The following is a 20,841-nucleotide window of genomic DNA, read 5'->3' on the forward strand; positions in this document are numbered from 1 at the left end:
AGACAATTTTGGCGGCTAGTCCAACAGTGTGATGTCATGCTGGCGTAGCTATTGTCTTGTTGACCGAGACGTGTGGATTGGCGCGTTGTCCTGCTGGAAAACAAAGTCGTCTCCTATCAGTGCCACTGCGTCTGTAAGCATGTGCTCCTCCAGAACCTGTTGGTACGCCGTGCTGTCCAAACGACCTTCCAGTTTCACCAGAGACCTCACACTATGCCAACACATCGATCTCCACACCATCACACTAGCCGCGTGCTGGACCGCACGGTCACAACATTCAGGGAGAAATTCCTCACCTTTGCGACGCCAAACGTACAGAGCACCATTGTTTCCTATGCTGACTTTTGACTCATCTGTAAAAAGAACAGATTTCCAGTCATCCAAAGTCCACCGTGTGTGAGTGGTTGCCCATCCCAGTCGCAAACGCCGATGGTTTTCTGTTAGCAGTGGGTTTTTTCTAGGCCTCCGAGCGTTGACTCCTGTCTCACTGAGACGACGACGGACTGTTCTACTTGACACCTGCTTGCCGGTTTCATCAGCCAGCTGATACGAGAGCAGTCGTGATGGTGCTCTGCGATTCTGCAATGCCATTCTCTTCAGTCGATGATCTTCTCGGATTGTCGTTGCCTTCCCACGTCCAGGTCGTTTTTCATAATCGCTGCTGCCATGGGAAAGCCGTTGCAGGCACTGATGAACCGAATTCCTGGAGCGGCGGACAAAAGCTGCGATCTGACACACAGAGTGGCCAACTGAGTGAAGGACTTCAATCTTCCCTCGCATTTTTGGACTCAACTGTTTGCCTCGAGGCATCGCTGCAACTCGTCAAATATTGCATGGAACAAGATTCTGCAACTGCGTGCAGCTGAACGTTCAGGCTAACTTATCGCCTAAGTTTGGCGGTCTCAGGGGCAGCGGTTTTAGTGCAGCTGACATTTTGGCGGTAGCAGTTTGAGATTTTCCTATGTAAAACATGGACCAGAAGTGGCATGTCAATGTTCGTTTGTTGCTGTAACTTTTTTAGTTTTCGTCTTAGGAGGATTTTTTGTAATTAATTAGTATCACATGATTTTTGGAATACGTTGAAGTTTTTTTATTGCTTAAAATGGCAAAACAATTAAAATTATGATGACATGTGCAAAATCAATGCGCAAAAACAGATGATTCGCCTTTTTTCATAATGTTGATAAGAGGACCCACAAGATTGCTTTCACTCTCTACTACAGAGCATTCTTAGATTGTATGCCAAGAATGAGTGTCCAAGAGCGATGAATGTGTACAAAGACAAGAAAAGTAGGAATGGCCGTCTTCCTTCTTCAAAGCAAACTAGATGCGCAGTAAGTAGTCAGTACAGCTGCAATCTTGAACTCAACCATGTTACATACTAACAATGGCGCAATCCATGAAAAAAGAAATTCGTAAAACATTTGGTAAAATTCAGTGCCAAAGTTAGACTGGACACAAAAATGCCAGGTGTCCCTATAATTTTGTCCAAGTCTGTATGTACAAACACTGTCAATTTTATATAGTAGTACAGATATATGTAGTACAGGGTACGGTAGTACCCTGTATGTAGGGATTGCCCTGGTTACGGAGCATTGTGGGGGTGTGGTCATCTTTTTGCATGCTTAGAAAACATAGTAAATGAAGACTAAAATTTCTCAAAATCAACGAAATGAAAAGTTTGTACGTCGTGTACTATATCATATTTTTGTTTTGGTCACTCATCACCTAACAACTTAGAAAACAGTTGCTAGCCCCGGAGGCCCATGTGCCAATTTTCTTCTTCTTCTTCTTCTGCACGGATCTCTTTTTGTACGTTATGTACGGCTGTGAAACTTGAGAAATTGCTTTAGAATTACCCGAACTCTATTCTTTTGTTGATTAAAGAAACCGAAATCAATGTTAATTAAAAATCCTGTTTCTTTCAAGCAGATTGATCCAACGACTGTCATCAACGCTATTGCACAGTTCGAACCAATCACGGAGCAGTATTTGCAATTGCTTGTCCATGGCAACCAGAGACAATGGATGAAGAGCCAATCAGATAGGCCAAACGTGTTTATGAAAGAGTTTATCACCAAAACTGTGTAATTCGATCATGTTTGCCGTTGTCCGGTCTAGCCTGAAATTGTTTGCGATCTGCGTCGCACACAGGAGCAAAATTGACAAATAATTATGTACACATAGCAATTTATACAGAAACCCAACATATTTAATGCATATCCCGTATGTGATATTCTTTGGCTTTGACTAAGTGAAGTTCTTCCAACTGCCGTTGCATATTCAATTATACACACACAGAGAAGAAAGAACAATGCAAAGGCACTAAAACTTAGGATCCATATTCGTGCTACGTGAGCTAGGATACCATGGTGTACCATATACCCCATAGACCTCTAGACCACTTGAGTAAACTACCTCTGAATCATGTCTAACGAAAGCTGTTACATATAAACAAGTTTAATTAACGCTAATGAAAATGCACTAAATTTTAGACATGCTTATAAAAGGCTTACAGGCCCTAATGAAGACATGTACACCCTAGCTATGTTGTGCTTTTGCGCTCCTAAAAACTTACCACACTAGGATTTTAAAATTTTTTTCTCTGAATAAATAAATAAATGTGGGGATTGTATAAAGAGTAACAGAAACAAGATCTATAGATAATACTACCTCACTGGCCCGTTCTCCACACGGGCAGGTTAGAGTACTCCCGTTCAGAAATATGGATCTGGGCAGAAATTGAAAGTCACACGCACTTTCTTGTAAACTCACACTTAGGATACAGTAGAGCTTATCTAATTGCCGCGCAGGCATGATTTAGCACACTGTATGTGCTCCATTTTCGACATTTCAGTGTAGTGCTTGGTGCAGGTAGGTTGGATTCGGTGTAAGTGAAGTGACACGTCTCTTCAGTGATCCGGTATCGCCGGCTATCAAACTTAACCTTACAGTATATACAAACACCATCAATTTAGTGCTGTAGTATAGATAAGTAAAATCATCTACAGCTTGCTCAGATAACCCAGTCTGATGGTACTGGTAGATAACATTGTGACGTAACAATGGCATGTGAACAAACAATGAATATATTGAAATTTTAGAGTGAGCATTGCATTCTTAGTTATGAGAAAACAAAACTACGCCATGAGATTGAGTTCAAGTAACGGAACTTCCTTCAAATTGAGTCTATCAGGGGCATTCAGTCTCCTTCTTGAAAGGCAAACAGCATAGTCATTCTACATTGCACCCCAAAAGGGGACCAGACTGAAGCTGGAAGACGCCGCCACCCTGCCCATGTTCTTACCCATGCCGAGTTATGCCTGTACCCCAAATTGTAGCCTTGCGGGTGATCCGGTCTAGCCGGCTATCAAACTTATACATGTATACAAACACCGCCAATTTTAGCAGTATAGAAGATAGATGAACCAAAGCCAGACATCATTAGTGAATCCTTCCAACCCCCACATTCCCTACATTTTACATTTTGGGTTGAAAGGATTCACTAATGATGTCTGGTTTTGGTTCATATTATCTCTAGATGTTGTTTCTGTTAATTTTTATACAATCCCTACATCCATTTCTTTTTTTCAGAGAAAAAGTTTTAAAAATTCTAGTATATATATATATATATATATATATAGATTGGAATGACGACATTCCTCCTCCACTTACTGTCTCTTCAGAGTCTGTACTCTCTGCTTTACATGACTTTCCCAAAGCGTCTAGTCCTGGAGCTTCGCAGTTGCATTGCCAGCACCTATTGGATGCCACTGATGGGAATTCTTCACCGTTATCTAAAGATTGCCTTGACAGATTGACTCGCTTGATTTGTTTTCTTTTGTCAGGCCAGGCTGACTCTCGCATTGCTCCGTGGCTTTCTGGTGCACCTTTGACTGCTCTTCTCAAGAAACAAGGTGGTATACGCCCGATTGCTGTTGGAGAGGTCTTACGTCGCCTTACGAGTCGCCTTTGTTGCTCAGCAGCGAGATCTGCCTCGTCAGATGTTTTCCTTCCGTACGGTCAAGTTGGCGTCGGTATTCGTGGAGGTTTGGAAGCTGCTGTTCATTCGCTATCAGCTATCATTGATTTGCGTGGAAATAATCCTGATCTCTGTTGCTTGAAGGTGGATTTCAGAAATGCTTTCAATGAATGTCGTCGTTCTTCTTTCCTTCATCGATTACAAAGGGATTTCCCTTCAATATTTGCTTGGGCTCAGTGGTGTTACCACTGTGAAGGACAGCTACGTTTCGGTAGTCACTGTATCAAATCATCAGGAGGAGTACAGCAAGGCGACCCTCTTGGTCCGCTCCTTTTTTCTCTGACTCTCCTGGAGTTGTTGGACGATATTGATTCCACGCCTGACATCAACCTTCAGGTGTGGTATTTGGACGACGGAACTATTGTTGGTCCTCGTAAGGCGGTTTCTTCCCTCCTGGATAGCTTGTCTGTAAAGGGTCCTTCCCATGGATTGATCCTTAACTTGGAGAAGTGCGAAGTCTTCTGGCCCTCTGGAGATATTTCGTTTCCTGAGTTCCCGGATAGTGTTCAAAGAGTGCAATGCATTTCTGGTGGAGCAGAGTTTTTAGGCTCTCCGGTATTTGGATCAGATGCTTTTTATGATGCCACTTTTGGCAGGAAAATTGACAAAATTCTGTCATGCCAAAGTCGTCTGACGGATCTAGAAGACCCGCAGGTGGAGTTACACCTACTTAGAAGTTGCCTGAGCTTGTGCAAGGTTAATCACCTTCTTAGAACAGTTCCGTCAGAGAAAGTAAAATTTCAGCTCGAGAGGTTCGACAGCGAGTTGCGAAGCAGTCTGGAGGTGATTTCTCGCTCATCTGTGTCTGACGTCGCGTGGAAACAGGCCACATTGCCAATCCGTCTCGGTGGTTTGGGTTTGAGAGAAACCTGTAGAACTTCCGCACTCGCTTTCGTAGGCAGTTGCAATTTTACACGGGATTTGAGTATTCGTCTCTTGAGGTGTGCTAAGCCACCTGTTTTGAGGAGCAGTGAAGGGCCAATCACTAATCCTGATGTTCCAGATCTGCTTTTCCCAGGTGAGGTATCGTCTCGTGAACAGCTGCTGTCTACTCTCCTGTCTACCGCTGATGTTGACCTCGGTGGAGCAAGTCAACATGATTTGCAAGAGATTTTCGACAAGTCACTTTTATCTGACATTAAGAACTCAGTCAGTATACGCGACCAAGCACGTCTAAACGCTATATCAACTCCTCATGCAGGCGCATGGCTGCGGGCAATCCCTAACAGAAATTTGGGCCTCGTCATGTCTGCAGAGGAATATGTGATTGCTTTACGTTTACGGCTAGGAATTCCAATTTTTCCTTCTCTCTCTACTAGATGTCCATGTGGTTCAATAATAGATGCCTACGGAGATCATGTATTAGGTTGCGGCTATGGTAACCTGAGAATTAAACGCCATGATGCGTTACGTGATGTCATCTTTCACACACTACTTGAGGATCACTCTGGCACTCGGAGAGAACAGCACTGTGGCGGATATAACAATTCTCGCCCAGGTGACGTCTACCACCCAGATTTTCTACTTGGTCGTCCAGGATATTTTGATATCACAGTAAGGAATTCCTTCCAGCAGTCTCACATTGTCCACTCCGCTTATTGTGCTGGTGCCGCTGCAGCAGCTGGAGAGATGGAGAAAGACGATCGTCATAAAGACAACGTAGAGGCGACAGGAGGTGTTTTCTACCCTCTGGTAGTTGAGTCCTACGGAACGTGGACCTCCAGTAGCTTACAAACTTTAAAAACAATTGCTAGAAGGACATCTCTCCGTAGTAGTATTACTGTTAGCAGGGCTATCGTTAATTTTCACGGGCAGCTCTCTCTCCGCCTTTGGCAATTTAACGCTAGGATGATTTTGGACCGTTTGTCTTTGTTAGGTTTAGACAGAGACTACTCTGTTTGTTCTTCGTTGTGAGGCCCCTCTAGTGGAGGGGTAGCTATTATTTATATTTGAATAAACTATATGTATAATAAAAATTTTTAAAAAAAAAAAAATATATATATATATATATATATAAAAAAAAATATATATATATATATATATATATAATTCTCTAGTGCATGTTGATTCATTAAGTTTTAAAATTACAGTACATTTGCTGTTTGTCTTACTTACCAATCGCTCTCAGATATTCTGCACAATCACCTCTGTGAAAATGCTCACTGACGTTCAATGGAGAGTCGCCCTACACAAGTGGACTTTGTTAATTAATTAATTAAGTAATTAACAGCTAGACATATACTGCTCAACTGTCCATCAGCCTGCTTATCTGTTTGTCTGTCTAGGTCGTCAAGACTAACCAACATCCAATCCTTACACAACTGCTGTCCGTACCTCGTCGTTCTTTGCTCCAATCACTTTGACAACGTTACCTTGTGCTGCACACACGATAAACCGAAGACAATAGAGATGTCCCTCGCTTGCAGCAAGATGTGCTATTCATAAACAATTTCAATGCACTCCAACAGTGAAGGTCAGAGAAAGAAAGTCACAAGGCACCCGCAGTGTTCCCACAACTGTCGACGTCATGCAATTGAGCACCCCATTGCAGTAATGCCTAGAGAAAGAAAAGGTCATAGTAGGCAAGAGCCGATCTATTAATGAGTGACAGTAGTCGATACAGATCGCTAGGACTGCACTAGGTCAACTAGCAACCGACAACGGACTCGTGATAACTATAACAACTACAACTGTAACATGACTCTAGCACTGTTGTGAGTTAGTGCTCTACGCGTGTACGTTATATACCAAGCATCTAGGAGGCTTACTGAGTCAGAGCCACGTGAGGTGTACAGGGGTGTACCTGGGGCATTTTATGAGTCAGTTCTCTTACTGCTCTAGTGGACCTCCAAGTCAGCCCAACATGCTCTATTCTAGTGAATCTATTTATTAGTTACCATGTCTATTGGAAGACGTGTGTGTGTGTGTGTGTGTGTGTGTGTGTGTGTGTGTGTGTGTGGTGTGTGTGTGTGTGTGTGTGTGTGTGTGTGTGTGGTGTGTGGTGTGTGTGTGTGTGTGTGTGTGTGTGTGCGTGTGCGTGTGCGTGTGTGTGTGTGTGTGTGTGTGTGTGTGTGTGTGTGTGTGTGTGTGTGTGTGTGTGTGTGTACACTACACATTATGCACCAAAGGGTCTTGGAATCTAAATCTGCATCTCAAATGTGGGACCCAGGCCAGCACTTCAGCAGCTACAGCTTCTGTATACAGCTGGTGCAAATAGCTAGTGCATGCAGACTCAGCAGAGGTGGATCAAGGATGGGCATGGGGGCATGGGGCATGGGGGCACGTTCCTCCCCCTCCCCCGGATTACATTGCCATACAAAAACTTCAAAAATTGCTGCTGCCAGACATTCTATTACAAAATGACTTCGAAGATTCAAGCATTGACAGTGATGAATAGAACAAATCTAGGTGGTTGGGTATACAAGTAATGAAATTGTTGTTTAGTACAACGAGACAGCTAAAGCTCTAATAACGAATCATAGAGTCAGTGTTCAAAATTCCCATTCGCCTACTCGCCAATGGCAAGTCCAAAGTAGAAGGTAGCGGTCCACTCGCCAGATCAGCTAAGAAGCAAGCGGTAGGCATGTTGGTAATTGTAGTCAGGAGGTGTTGAGTTTCAAGTATGTATGGTACATGTATAGGGTAATTGTGTACATAAGTATTGAAAGCAAATGTTTTTGGCTGTCAAAATCGTAAATCATAAATTGTCCATTTATAAAGGATAGGTACATAGAACAGCTGCTGAAACTGCAATCTCATTTACACTTCTCTTGTGCATACATGTACAACTAAAATGCCACGGCTAACAGATGGCTGAAGAAATTCCTACCTACTAAACATTGGTATGGTATTGCTGTGATGGAAGAGTAGACAAAGAATGCGACTGCAAACCTGCAAACCTTCTAGCCTTGTCCCCAGACTCACGTGAGCCTGGCAGTGTCCTGTTCCTGTCTGACACTTTCAACCTCCTGTGTCATACAGGAACCGGACACTGCCAGGCTCACATGAGTCTGGAAACAAGGCTACAAACCTTCCTTGTGAAACCAGACATGCATAATGATGTCTTCTGAGAAAGCTCTGTGGTTACAGTACAACACTCTTCTCATCTAGGCCTAAATGCATACTACCTACCTATATGTTTGTTATTGTAGAACAATGTCAATAGGTAATACACATAAGTATAGTCTAGTAATTACAGCAGATTCTGTTACACAATCACTACTAACTTTTAGACATAGCTAGCTTGTTAATTAATTCAGCTATGAGCCAAAGGAAAAGGGACTTTGTAAAAGTCACGAGACTTGGCAAGTACCATACTCTAAACGTATAGGGCTGAACCAACTTCCGGTCTGGGGACTATGTGTGTATGTCTGTCACGCTACAAGAATGTGCCATGCCTCCTTAGTGTGGCCCAATCACGAAGCATTAATTCCTTATGTCGTACGTAGCAACCAGAGACAATGGACGAACAGCCAGAACAATGTAATTCATGTTTGCGATTGCTAGGACTTGTCGGAAATAAGCAGCACAACTCACTAGTCTACAACTGCTACCCGAAATCGATCGCGTTCTTGGTTTTACAATATTTATATGGAAATCTAACATTATGTAGCCATGAGATTTTATGTCCCGTATACGATAACTATACTTCAACCGACTACAGGCTATTTACGAACTCTGCGGTCACGCGAAACGACAGTCGCTATGTACGATTTCAAATACATTTTACAGGTAGCACGTCTAGAAAGAAACTAGCGTGTATATTCGTAATTCTTCACGACAATTAGTAACTAGCCTACACCCGCAGAATTTCTACGGTAGCTCTTGTTGCGGCGTCAGCCGACTTTGCTTCCTGTTTAGAGTATGACACAAACTTGTGTGCGTCCACTGCACTCGAATCCTCAAGAGGGGTTCCCGGCAATGCAAGTCAGACCGCACGCGGTAAGCAGTGGAAATCAAACCTGCCCTGCACCGTTGGCACTTTGATCTGTCCATCCGTTCGGCCGCGTGAAATTCCATGGTTGCTCTGGCAACCAACTCTACTTCCTGTCTGGAGAATGAAGCAACTTGCGCGATGAAAAGTCCATCCGAGTCGAGTCCCCGAGAGGGGTACCTGGCTAGTCGAGTACAAGCAAACGTGCAAGCCAGTCAAAATCGCATCCGTCCAGCATTGTCGACACTTATCTCGCGTAGCCAGACCCTCTCCGCCATCATACTTCCGTACTATCCTATCCCGGATCCCGCCGGAAGTATGATAGCAGAGAGGGTCTGGCAACGCGAGACTACGTTGGTACGCCGATCAGATCCGTCCGTCCAACCCGTATTGACCAACATACTTCGGATGTAGATTATACGTGCATGGTGTTCAGGCTCATAGCTGTGGAAGCAACCGTGTAAACACAGCTTCAATTACTAGTTAATAATTAATTAATCAGTAATTAATTAATTAATTAAAGGGGAAGTGTTCATGTAGCTATCATAGTTTTGATGATATTTATTTCGTATCCTATAACTTCTCAAAACAAACAATATAATTTTTACAACTTTCAACACGAATTTACTTATTTTTATTGTAATTGTACCAGTTACTAAAATATATTTATTGGCGAGCAGAGCAAGCCTCTCTCTTGTCATGTCAATTGAGATCGAGATATATTATAGACAACTCCAATGTATGTCGAGAACAACGCTGTTCCTCTCATTCTATGACAAGACCAGGTGACGTTTTCCATCCCGACTTTTCCCTAGGCAAGGCTGCTTATTTCGACATTTCCGTGAGGAATTCGTTCACTCCCTCTCACCTTATTAATGCTGCCATAAAAGCTGGTGCTGCTGCCGAGGCTGGGGAAGTGGACAAAGATGAACACCATCTTGCTAATGTTTCAAGTTATGGCTGTTTGTTCTACCCTCTTGTGATGGAATCATACGGAGTATGGGCTGCACATAGTCTGGAGGTGTTGAGATCAATTGTAAAGAAGTCTCTTCTATCATCTGGCTTGTCTCTGGGCCAAGCTTCCAGGCAATTTCATGAACAGTTATCTGTTCGTTTATGGCAGTATAACTCAAGACTGATTAGTGACTATCTACCAAATTATTATGACTTAGACTCTTTGTGCTTCCATCCTTAGGGCGGATGTGTTATTTGTGTTATCTGTATTATATACAAATATATGGTTTAAAATATATATATATATATATATATATATATATACATATATATATATTATATTTGAATATTTATATATTTATATATTTATATATATTATATTTATATTTATATATTTATATATTTATATTTATATTTATATATTTATACATTTATATTTATATTTATATATTTATATATTTATATTTATATATTTATATCTATATATATTTATATTTATATATATTTATATATATTTATATTTATATTTATATATTTATATTTATATATTTACATGCGTATCTCAGTACTTGTCTTACGGATTTACGGCAAAACGGAAAGACGGATCGACAAAACGACGATGCCAGATGAATGTAATTTTGACTCCGTAACATATGCACTAAAAATGGAATCAAGGGTCCTCTTTCGAGGGGTTAACTCAATTTAATTTCTTGGCAAGAAAAGTGAACTGACTCTAGATTTTGCTCCTGTACGCAACTATTAATTAAGTAATAACATTGACGCGTAACAAAAGGAATTGAAAAAAAGCTAGAAGAGAAAAGTCTGTTTTCTGAGTTTCCGGGTGTTAGTTTGACAGAAATTGTTGCTACGCAACCATTGTTATGCGACTATGCGACCATTGTTATGTGACTAGCTAAGTAAACGAGTGAGACAATTGAAGCGTGAACGAAGAATTGAAGAAAACGAGAAGAAGAGCAACTGAAAGTCTGATTTCTGAATTCCTGCGTTTGTTTGACAGAAACTATTGCTACGTAACGCAATCATTGTTACGCGAATGGGTAAAGACAGAACACCATCACTCGCCAAACACAACGCTAACCGAGCATTTACTACTAAAATATTAATTTATCCAAGCGTTGAGACTCCAAGGCTTTTACTTTGGCGAGTAGAAAATATTGCGAATTTCAAACACTGATAAAGTGTCTATAAATTACAATTTATATTACACACGTATACACTGAAAACATCTAGACTACTAGTTTATGCCTCCAGGCATAAGCATCTCTGGATACGCCCTTGAGTCTGATCGGTCTTGTCATGCAGAGGTACTATACAAGCGGACCTCCAACTGAAGTGGGTCGGTTCGTTCTCACCCCCTGCCAAATCCCCCATAAGTACGCACCTGGGTGTACCAAGTCATATGAGTTGCAATCTGTATCGACTATTGTCACTCACTGATGAACCACCATTTCAGTATCAGACACAAGACAAATGTGTGTTTGTGAATCAGGAGCATGTGCTCCTGGTGAAGGTGTTATTTGTGCTGAAGCTAAGGCCACTCCAAGAATATATTAGTTTCTGGTCTGCAGTTCTTTCAAAATTTGACATCGAGGCGGACGGTTATTCTTATTATTTACTAGTAAATGAAGTTGTGTTTACACTGTCGCTTCAGAACAACGAGTGTGTGTGTGTCTTGTGTGTGTGTCTTGTGTGTGTGTGTGTGTGTGTGTGTGTGTGTGTGTGTGTGTGCGCACGTGCATGCGGTACGCCCACCAAATAAATTTCAATGGTATTAACTCTGAAGACAAAATATGCACACTTTAGGTCCATTTCAAATCTACTAACATGATTTGACTTCACTGTTTCCATGCCTGTACCAAAGAAAAACAAACACAACAAGTACGACAATAATGAGCACATGCGTGGAGGCAAAGTGAGTCATTAAGTCAGTCATAAGTGCATACATCACGTGACCGGCTGCCATTACTAAAATAAAAAATCACATGAGCGGTGGCCAGAAACTAATCTATTTCTTGGAGTGGCCTAATATGTGTGATGTGAGAGTTAGGCTGACTGTGCATACAAGATAAAGATAGACAGATTCAATACTCTAGACAGGCAATCAATTAAATTTCTAGTCATGTAGCTCACCTTTAGAGCTCCCGTTCTTCCATGATATGCAGCAGCATGGGCTGGAGTCCAACCGAGATAATCGGCCGCATTGAGATCCTTGATGGTAAGGACGAGGAGAACAGAGTTATTGATTGTATGTGTTTTGTGACGTCTGTGAGACTTACTGCTCCTGCTCTCAGGAGAGACTGGAGAGTGTATGAGTTGCCGTGAGCTGCAGCCAAATAGGCAGCTGATCTTCCGCGTGGATCTTTGACAGAGATGTCTGCATTACTTGCCAACAAGGCCTGAAGACATAAGACAGTTACACGCATACAAATACACAAACAGGCAAAGCACACACATAGACAGACAGACAGGCAGAGTGACAGGCGCTTGTGCACGCGCGCACACACACACACACACACACACACACACACACACACACACACAATTGACAGACAATTAAACAGACAGACAGATGGTGGTGAGTTGGACATGTGAGCAGATCCTCTAACTGTGTTGCCCTAGTTCTTGAACATTTTGGAAAATGGGGACATGATGCTCTCTTCAGTTCCTTAATCAACTGACCATTCTCTCAACAGATGAAGATGGAAGGAAGAACAGCAGAGAGATCAAGACATACTGGCAACGCTGTTTGTCTATAGCATTGCAAAGATGCACTGCTAATGTGATCAGTAGAAAATTAGGAAGAGCACGACAGTTTAAAATTCTCTAAACGTTGATGAAGCATTTGTTAATTATAAGTACAGTAGAACCTCGCTAATCCGGACCTCATTAATCCAGACCCTCGCTAATCCGAACGACTTACGACACCCGGCCTCGCATCTCCAGAATATGTTGGGAATTCCGAGGCAGGTTAAATCCGGGAATCATTGCCGTGATTCAAAAATGTCTGCGTCTGATGTACGTAACGGCAAGCTGTCTGGCAAAAATAAGAGCAAGAAGGCTACACGTCGTCACACAAGACATTGACAATAGACGAGAAGATCGCTATTCTTGATGAACCGGCAACATCTTACGCTGCAATCGCAGCACGGTACGAAGTAGGCCGAAGCACAATTGGTGACATCAAGAAGAAAGAAGTGGATCTGCAACAATTTAAAAGAAAGCTGACTGAAAAGACACGCGTTTCTTTAATCCGGACGACTTCACTAATCCGGACAGCTAGACATTAAGCGCGGAACAAGGCTGTCCGGATTAGCGAGGTCCTACTGTAGTCGGGTTTTGTTGTGTGGTCTATTGTGGGCTTTTGGACTGGTGTTTGGACAATTAGACTGTAATAGTGCTGATGTATGAAAATATATGTATTGACAGACAGACAAATAGACAGACAGACACACAAATAAACAGACTGATAGACAGACAAACAGACAGGCACAAACAAACAGACAGACAAATTAACAAACTAACAGATAGACAATTAAACAGATAGACAGACAGAAAAACAGACAAATACGCAGACAGATAGACAAACAGACAGACAGACAAATTAACAGACAAACAGGCAGACAATTAAACAGATAGACAGACAGACAAACAGACAAATACGCAGACAGATAGACAAACAGACAGACAGACAAATTGACACACAAACAGGCAGACAGACAAACAGAGAGACAAATAGACAGACAGATCGACACACACACACACACACACACACACACACACACACACACACACACACACACAGACCGACAAAACAGATAGACAGACAAATAAACAAACAAACCTGGAGACACTTGTCCTGTCCCCTAATAGCAGCAATATGTAAAGGAGTCCACCCTCTCTTGCTTCTCGCCATCATATCCGCCTTATGCCACACCAACCATTGCACACACTAACCACAAAAAATATATAGCACGCTAATCATAGATAAGTAATTTATACCATGGTCACGTGACACGTGCCATGTGACAGGCACGTCACGTGACCATGAAATACCAAACAATGTTTACGAAAACTGATTGTCATCTTGCCTCTAATGATCCACTCTGACATGCTTGGTGCAATGCAGTAAAGCCATCCCGCACTGATAGATACGCGTTCATATCACATCCTCGTTTCACACATTTCTCTAGCTCAACGACGTCTCCGTTTCTCACTGCCGACAACATCAGATCGACGAGGCTAGTAGATGCGTGATCGGAGCTCAAACTTGAACTAGACTTCGACTGTCTCTTTCCTCTTGGAGGCGTCAACTTGAGAGAAGATGAATGTAACCGGTCTGATGCGGCCGACCTCCCCGAAAGAGGCCTCTGCTGCTTAAACATCACACAGTCAAAGAAAAAACGCACTGGACCTTGATAGCGCTTCGTTAGAAGCACAGAAAGCAAAAAAACTGTTTAGAATGGTTGCTATAGGGGTTGCTAGGATAAGAATTTGATATTAACTAGTATCTTTAATTAAGTTAAGTTAACCTAGTAGGAGATGGGAATTTCTATTATGTATGAAATGTAGAGACCATTGCTGTTGCTGCCGTACAACTGCAACTGCATTATAGTACAAATGACTCAGTTGCTTTGAATACCCGGATAATGATGGTTGCTGTCTGTAGAAACAGCAATGCAGGCACAACAGTAGGATTTCAGTAAACGCTCTTCATGATTACTTACCTCAATAGAATGTAAGTTACACAGGCAACGATTTCTTATCACATAACGCGCGTTAGACTTAGCCTGGCGTGGCGGCGAGGTCCGGATGGATCATGTTAGAATTATCCGGGCTCACCGTTAGTAAAACTTGCTAATATCATAACCTCTCTGTTGTCGCAGTAACACTAACGTGTAAACACGCGTGTACACCAAAGTCTACTAAGGTCCCGGAAGTCAACCGGATGGCCTACAACGAACGGCGCCAACCGACTTCACAACTTGCGTAAAACGGCACACACGCTCCCAATTTAGCGCGTCACATCTCCCCGTTGATACGATTGACGATATAACGCCCTCTCCGCAGGCGGGCGCGACTTTGTTTACGCACCATTCTACAGTTTTCATTCCCTAGTTGACTGCTACGGCAACGAGTTGTGTGTTCACTTTTCGAATCGCTCGCTCGCCGCGCCAAGAGTTGTTTTCATCTGATGGCCCATCAAATTCGCTCCGACCTGCAGGCGATATTCGTGCGTCTCGACGACACGGCGAGAGGCCACATCGCACTGTCGGAGCTCACACGAATGTGTGTCGACGTCGGCTGCGGCGCGCAGAGCGGAGAGGCGGCGCGCCGTTTGCTCGACGAGCTCGACAGCAATGGAGACGGAAAGGTAATCGACGCGGCTTTGAATCGAGGGAGAGATGGTGGGTTTAGAGATTTTTCGTGGGGATTGCGATTTGTAGCGTTTTTGGCGCGTCGTCGGTGCTGTGACTAACAGAGAGGGATTGTTGCCTTGCAGGTGACACGTTCGGAGTTCGTCACCGGATTGTCCAAACAAGCTGGTCGCAAGTCGTCTGGAAATTCAAGATTTGGTCAGTCGTAGTCAGAATTGTGGGCTCAATAGTAGATTCGCAACACAGGCAATAATTGGTGTTTGTTTGGGTTGCAAGCAAACCCTTTCTCACAGCTCTGTTGCCATTGCCATTGGATGCAAGAGCCCATTACGCTGGCTATTCGTTTGACGTGTTCTGTGTAAATTGGGCTCCTCGTTCCAGGCTTTGCGTTAACGGACAAGGCTATAGGAAAGTAAACAAGGCAAGCCTCTTGCCAGAAACCATTTACAACATACCGGATTCCCATTCTGCCAGCTGGCGTTCTTTGCTGTCGTTTATGGCAAATCATACTAGTGACATCAAAGGTCATGATCTCTGTACAGTGTAGTTCCTGACAAACGCTCTATGTCCCAGCCAGAGCAATCCCCCCTCTCATCTGACCAGATACGCCCACAATCCTACTCTAATATCCTAGACTCTGATACCTTAATCCTAATCCTGAACCTAGCACTAAGTCCTTAGCTCTAACCGTAACCGTAACAACACTGTAGTCCTATAACCTTAACTCCAAATCTATACACGCATAGTGCGATTGTACCAGAGTTGTGTTTACTGTCTCATCCACGGTTGTTAATGCGTGGTGATATGGATTCCCACGCGGAGGTGCATCCGCCTGCGTTCTCTTCCGGTGTGCTCATTGCTTGTTCTTGTTTGTTCATTATAGACGCTTTGGAATGCATTCGGTTGCTGATCGACGCCAGCGCGTTGAGTCGGAGGCGTAAAGTTGCTCACACCGGCGCGGATATTTCTCTGAGCATCCCAACCAGCGCCTCTCATTTCGACGCGAAGGATGAGGCGTTGGGAACGACGTCATGCAGCCCACCGACGGGATACCGAGATGGCGTGTCTGCCACGCCTGACTCTGGGATAGGCGACTGGTCGCCTTATAGTTCTGCTGTAGGTGCGGATGAGGCTCTGGAGTTGGAGCTTGTGTTTCGAGATTGTCGGTCTGATGATGGATTTGTTGTCAAACAGAGTCTTGCTGATGCTATTGTTCGGCATGAGTTGAGTTTTCAGAAGGAGCAGTTCTTGATTGAGATTTTTGAGAGGCTGGATGAAAACCAGGATGGTAGAGTTGGACTGGAGCAGCTCGTTACTGCCAGTTTCCACGAGCTGGAGATATTAAGTAGGAGAGATCATAAAAAGGAAGGATCACCAGGAGCCATGTTGGCACGGCAGAGAGTGAGTGATGGTACACCCTTATTTTCCTACCTGTTGTCGTCCAAGAATGGATTATTAAAGATTGAGGCTCTTCGTGAATTGTGGGAGAGTCAACTGAGTGTTGATGATCCGGATGTTGATCCAACGGTTGTCCGGTTGTTTCTTGATAGTCTCAGTGAGCAGACTGGAGGTACGGTGAATGCGAACGAGCTCGCAAAGAATATGGAGATGCTGCTGCTTGAATCAACAGACAACAGTGCCGCCACGCAGACGTTCCGCATGCTGGCTGTGAATGCGTACAAATGTGAAATTGAGTTCTTGCTGACACAGACACAGACGCTCAGAGAGGAACGAAATAAGCTGAGACGGGATCTGAGCAAGTGGAGTGACCACCGAGAAGTGCTTATTCAGGAATCAGAGGATCACAAGGATATGCTACATTCACAACATGAAGCTGCACTTGCATCTCAACGTAAGACATTTGAAGACCAATTAAAGACAACACAAGATGATTTTCGTCATCAGCAAGATATAATAGTTGGTCAATACAACGAGCAGGTAAAGAGCCTAACAACTCTTGTTGATCATCTGAGGCAGAACGAAACTCAACTCAAAGAGGAGATTATTGACCTCAAGCAAGAGACGAATACATTAGAAGGTGAACTGTTAGACGCCAGAGCTGAACTAAATGCAAGTAACAAGATGCTGGATCGCTTGAAGTCTGAAATTTTTCTTGCATCAGACTGCATACTGCTAGAAGGCTCAGGCCTCAATGACTCCTCAGGTTCAAACGTTGGTGCCAATCTCAATGCACTGCGTGAGATGAACTCCCAACTCAAAGACAAAGTAGATGAACTGACGGCAGAAACTGAACAGTTAAGGCAAGATCTTCGAGCAGAACGAAGAAAGTCTAGAAGGAAAACGAGCAGTAACCTTGGTGACGATGTCTCCAATAATCACGTGTCTGAGTCTCATGGCAGACCGAGGTCCCAACCAGGTTTAGTGAGGCGAAAAACCGTCAACTCCCCAGTGCCAAACGTTGCTGAGTTAACTTGCAGGAGTACTCCTGTAACACCTACCCGTCGAGTTTTACCTGCTGATAAACGTCCTGTTGTGATTGGAGCTGAAAATGACGACTGCTTAGCACCAACAAACTTGATGATTGAAACAATGGTTATTCCTGATGCCGACATATCTACCCATGGGAACGATGATCTGCACGAAGTCAAAAGATTACAGCTAGAAAATGTCAAACTTACAGAGGAACTGAACACAGCCAACTCAGTTATTGACCTTATAACTGTCAAGGAAACAGCTTTGCAGTCCCAGATAACAGACCTGACTGAGAATTTGGAACAATCACATCGACGAATAGAAGAAAACAAATTACGGTATCAAACTGAGGCAGAAGCTCTTGTGTGTGAGGTTACAAATGCTATGGAGAGCAAGTTGTCAGCTCTAATCAAACGAGTTGAACAAATTACCCACAACCAGGAGATGATCAGAGGAAGGATAGAAGCAAAGGAACGCGAGATTGCAGCCGAGTACCAGACACAGATGAATGAACTTCAGGAATGCTTGATCGCATTGACAGAAGACCATACTGTTGCAATGGATGAGCTGAAACTGAAATGTCACCAACAGGAACTACAACTTGAACAAGAAAAGGGAAAATACGAAAATGCTTTGAAGAAAATGGAGACACTGCATGAGAATTTGGTTCGATCCAAAGAGACAGCATACACACAGCTGCAGGATAAACACAAGAAAATGACACGAGAGAAAGATGGAGAAATCAGGAAGTTAAGACAAGCTCTGGGAGACAATTGGATCAAACATGCCAAAGATCTGGAACAGAAACACAAGAAGGAAACGAGTGAATTGAAGAAGACGATTCTTCAACTTGTTGGAAAACAGGGAGAAACAGAGGAGGAAATGCAATTTCATTGTGATTCAATGGCAGAAGAACACAAGCAGGAGAAGGAGAAATTACAAGCAAAAATCAACAGACTGATGGAGGAAAATGCCAACTTGAAAGTTACTGTCAAGGGAGCTCGTGCTGAAATGGATGAAGAATGCAGGCACATGACTGCAGGACTGCATAACAGTATAATGGAGTTAAAAGAAGAACGAGCCTTCCTTGAAGGTGAGAATCAAGCAAGAGCTGAAGTAGAGGAGCAATACAGGCAGATGACAGCTGAGAACAAAGAAATCATCAGTCGACTAGAAGAGGAGAAACAAATCGTAACTAATCGGATAGCTGAGTTGGAAAGCAACCACAAGCAGATTATTGCTGAATTTGAATGTCGTCTAGCCAAAACAATGGAGAACTACAAGTCACTGGAATCACAAAATTTCAAATTGGTGGAAGCAGAAAAGGCAAGCAAATTAAACAGAATAAAACTGGAGGAGGCAGTTGCTCGACTCCAAAAGGCAAAGACTTCAGCTGAAGAACTAATACAGTCCAAAGCCACTGAAGCACAAAACGCGTATGAGCAAGATGCTGCCAGATGGGAGTTAGACATACAGTTTGCCAAAGCAGAAGCAAGACGATACAAAGCAATGTATGAAGAAAAGATTGATGATCTTGAACAACAAACAGAGCAACTGAAATCTGAACTACGAATGTTACAAGATGACAAAGCAACATTAGAAGACGAGAAAGAGGCAAACTTGCGGCAAATGGAAGAAACCCATAGCTACAGTCAAGTACTATTGGCAACAATTGATGAACTTCAACAACAAACCGATAAAACATCCGAGGAATTTCAAGCCAAAACACACGAAATAAAGAAGCATCAGCAGATGGAAGGAAAGCTGGAAGCAGTAATTGCAGAATTGAAGTACAACAACAGCGAGTTGCAAGAACGAGCTGATTGGTTGGATCAAGTGAACAGCGAACTCAAACGACAGAACGAAGAGCTCCTCAAGGAGTTGGACGTGCGGGCCATTGGAATGACTAATGTGACAGTCCAGTCTGTCAAACAGTCCGATAGCCAGGATAGCACTCGGAGATTCAACCTTCGAAGTGTCCAGATGAAGAACACAGCTCGACCACAACCCGTTGTGACAACACCACCCAAGTGCTCCATGCCCTTTCCAAACCCAATACGAATTCCTAGTGAGGAAGCTCGCAAGTTGACCATCACAGTCACTGACACGACAGCCCAGAGTGAAGCGTCGCAAACGCAAACCATCTACTACGGTGGAGCATCAACTGAACGCGATTCTCGAGCACGTCGATCGAGGTCACCAGAACTACAAGTGGAACAACTGGAGAAGAAATTGCACGAGGTGGAGCAAGAGAACAATCACCTCATCCATGGAATGACACAAGACAAAGCGCAGCTGCTCAAACGCATTGAACGAGTGAGACAAGCACTCAGTCAAGTGGCCAACGATCTCGAAGACTCGCCAGACAACTCACAACCATCACGAGCACAACTAGAACATGCGATCACCGGTCTTAGAAACAAGATACAACAACAAGAAGCAACCACATCCAATCAGGCCAATCAACTGAAACGCGTCACAGAAGAAAATGCGTGCATGAAAGAAGAGAAGCGGAAGACTGACGTTGGCATCGCTGAACTGCAACAGCAGCTTGATAGACTTACCAAGGAACGTGACAGCCTGAGAACAAAACTAGAAGTAACACGAAAACGAACACGAACGTCGTACACGCAGACCCACAAAGCCACTGCAACTATCATTGTTAGTAAAACGGGAGCTCAGCCATCACGGGTATGTTAATGTTCACTATTTGTTGTGCGTGTGCACGCATACACACACACACACACACACACACACACACACACACACACACACACACACACACACACAGTGACACACACACACACACACACACACACACACACACACACACACACACACACACACACACACACACCACACACTAACCCAACAATGTGTGCAGATGACGACAACTGAAAACAAACACGACGACACTACAACTACAAACAAAGCCACACAAAACCATGACGACATCATGAATCCGTTAGACGAAACACAGCAATCGTTGGACTATCTCAAGGACCAGCTCATCGCCGAGAACGACGAGTTCCACAAGCGTCGACGACAATTCGAGCTACAGCTGAGAAAAGTGATAAAAGACG

The 20,841-nt window shown here is 43.4% G+C and overlaps 2 protein-coding genes across 2 annotated transcripts in view; one reads left to right on the forward strand and one right to left on the reverse strand.

Annotated features, from left to right (window-relative positions):
• Positions 1 to 6,149: 6,149 nt before the first annotated feature.
• Positions 6,150 to 14,766, reverse strand: LOC134176526 (ankyrin repeat domain-containing protein 42-like). Its single transcript, XM_062643194.1, has 7 exons — positions 14,039 to 14,766; positions 13,792 to 13,899; positions 12,227 to 12,346; positions 12,081 to 12,158; positions 6,542 to 6,599; positions 6,377 to 6,477; positions 6,150 to 6,227 (listed from the first exon to the last, which is right to left on the reverse strand). The coding sequence occupies exons 1-7, from the start codon at positions 14,330 to 14,332 to the stop codon at positions 6,150 to 6,152; spliced, it is 837 nt and encodes a 278-aa protein (XP_062499178.1). The 5' UTR covers positions 14,333 to 14,766.
• Positions 14,767 to 14,961: 195 nt separating this feature from the next.
• Positions 14,962 to 20,841, forward strand: part of LOC134176527 (putative leucine-rich repeat-containing protein DDB_G0290503) — a 6,132-nt gene continuing 252 nt past the window's right edge. The window contains exons 1-4 of the mRNA XM_062643195.1: positions 14,962 to 15,321; positions 15,451 to 15,523; positions 16,209 to 20,449; positions 20,643 to 20,841. The exon at positions 20,643 to 20,841 is cut by the window's right edge and continues 252 nt beyond it. Of these exons, the coding sequence (XP_062499179.1) occupies positions 15,142 to 15,321; positions 15,451 to 15,523; positions 16,209 to 20,449; positions 20,643 to 20,841 (4,693 nt within the window). The 5' untranslated portion in view covers positions 14,962 to 15,141. The remainder of the gene's footprint in view (positions 15,322 to 15,450; positions 15,524 to 16,208; positions 20,450 to 20,642) is intronic.

The sequence above is a fragment of the Corticium candelabrum genome, chromosome 2 (assembly GCF_963422355.1).
Source record: "Corticium candelabrum chromosome 2, ooCorCand1.1, whole genome shotgun sequence".
Classification (NCBI taxonomy): Eukaryota; Metazoa; Porifera; class Homoscleromorpha; order Homosclerophorida; family Plakinidae; genus Corticium; species Corticium candelabrum.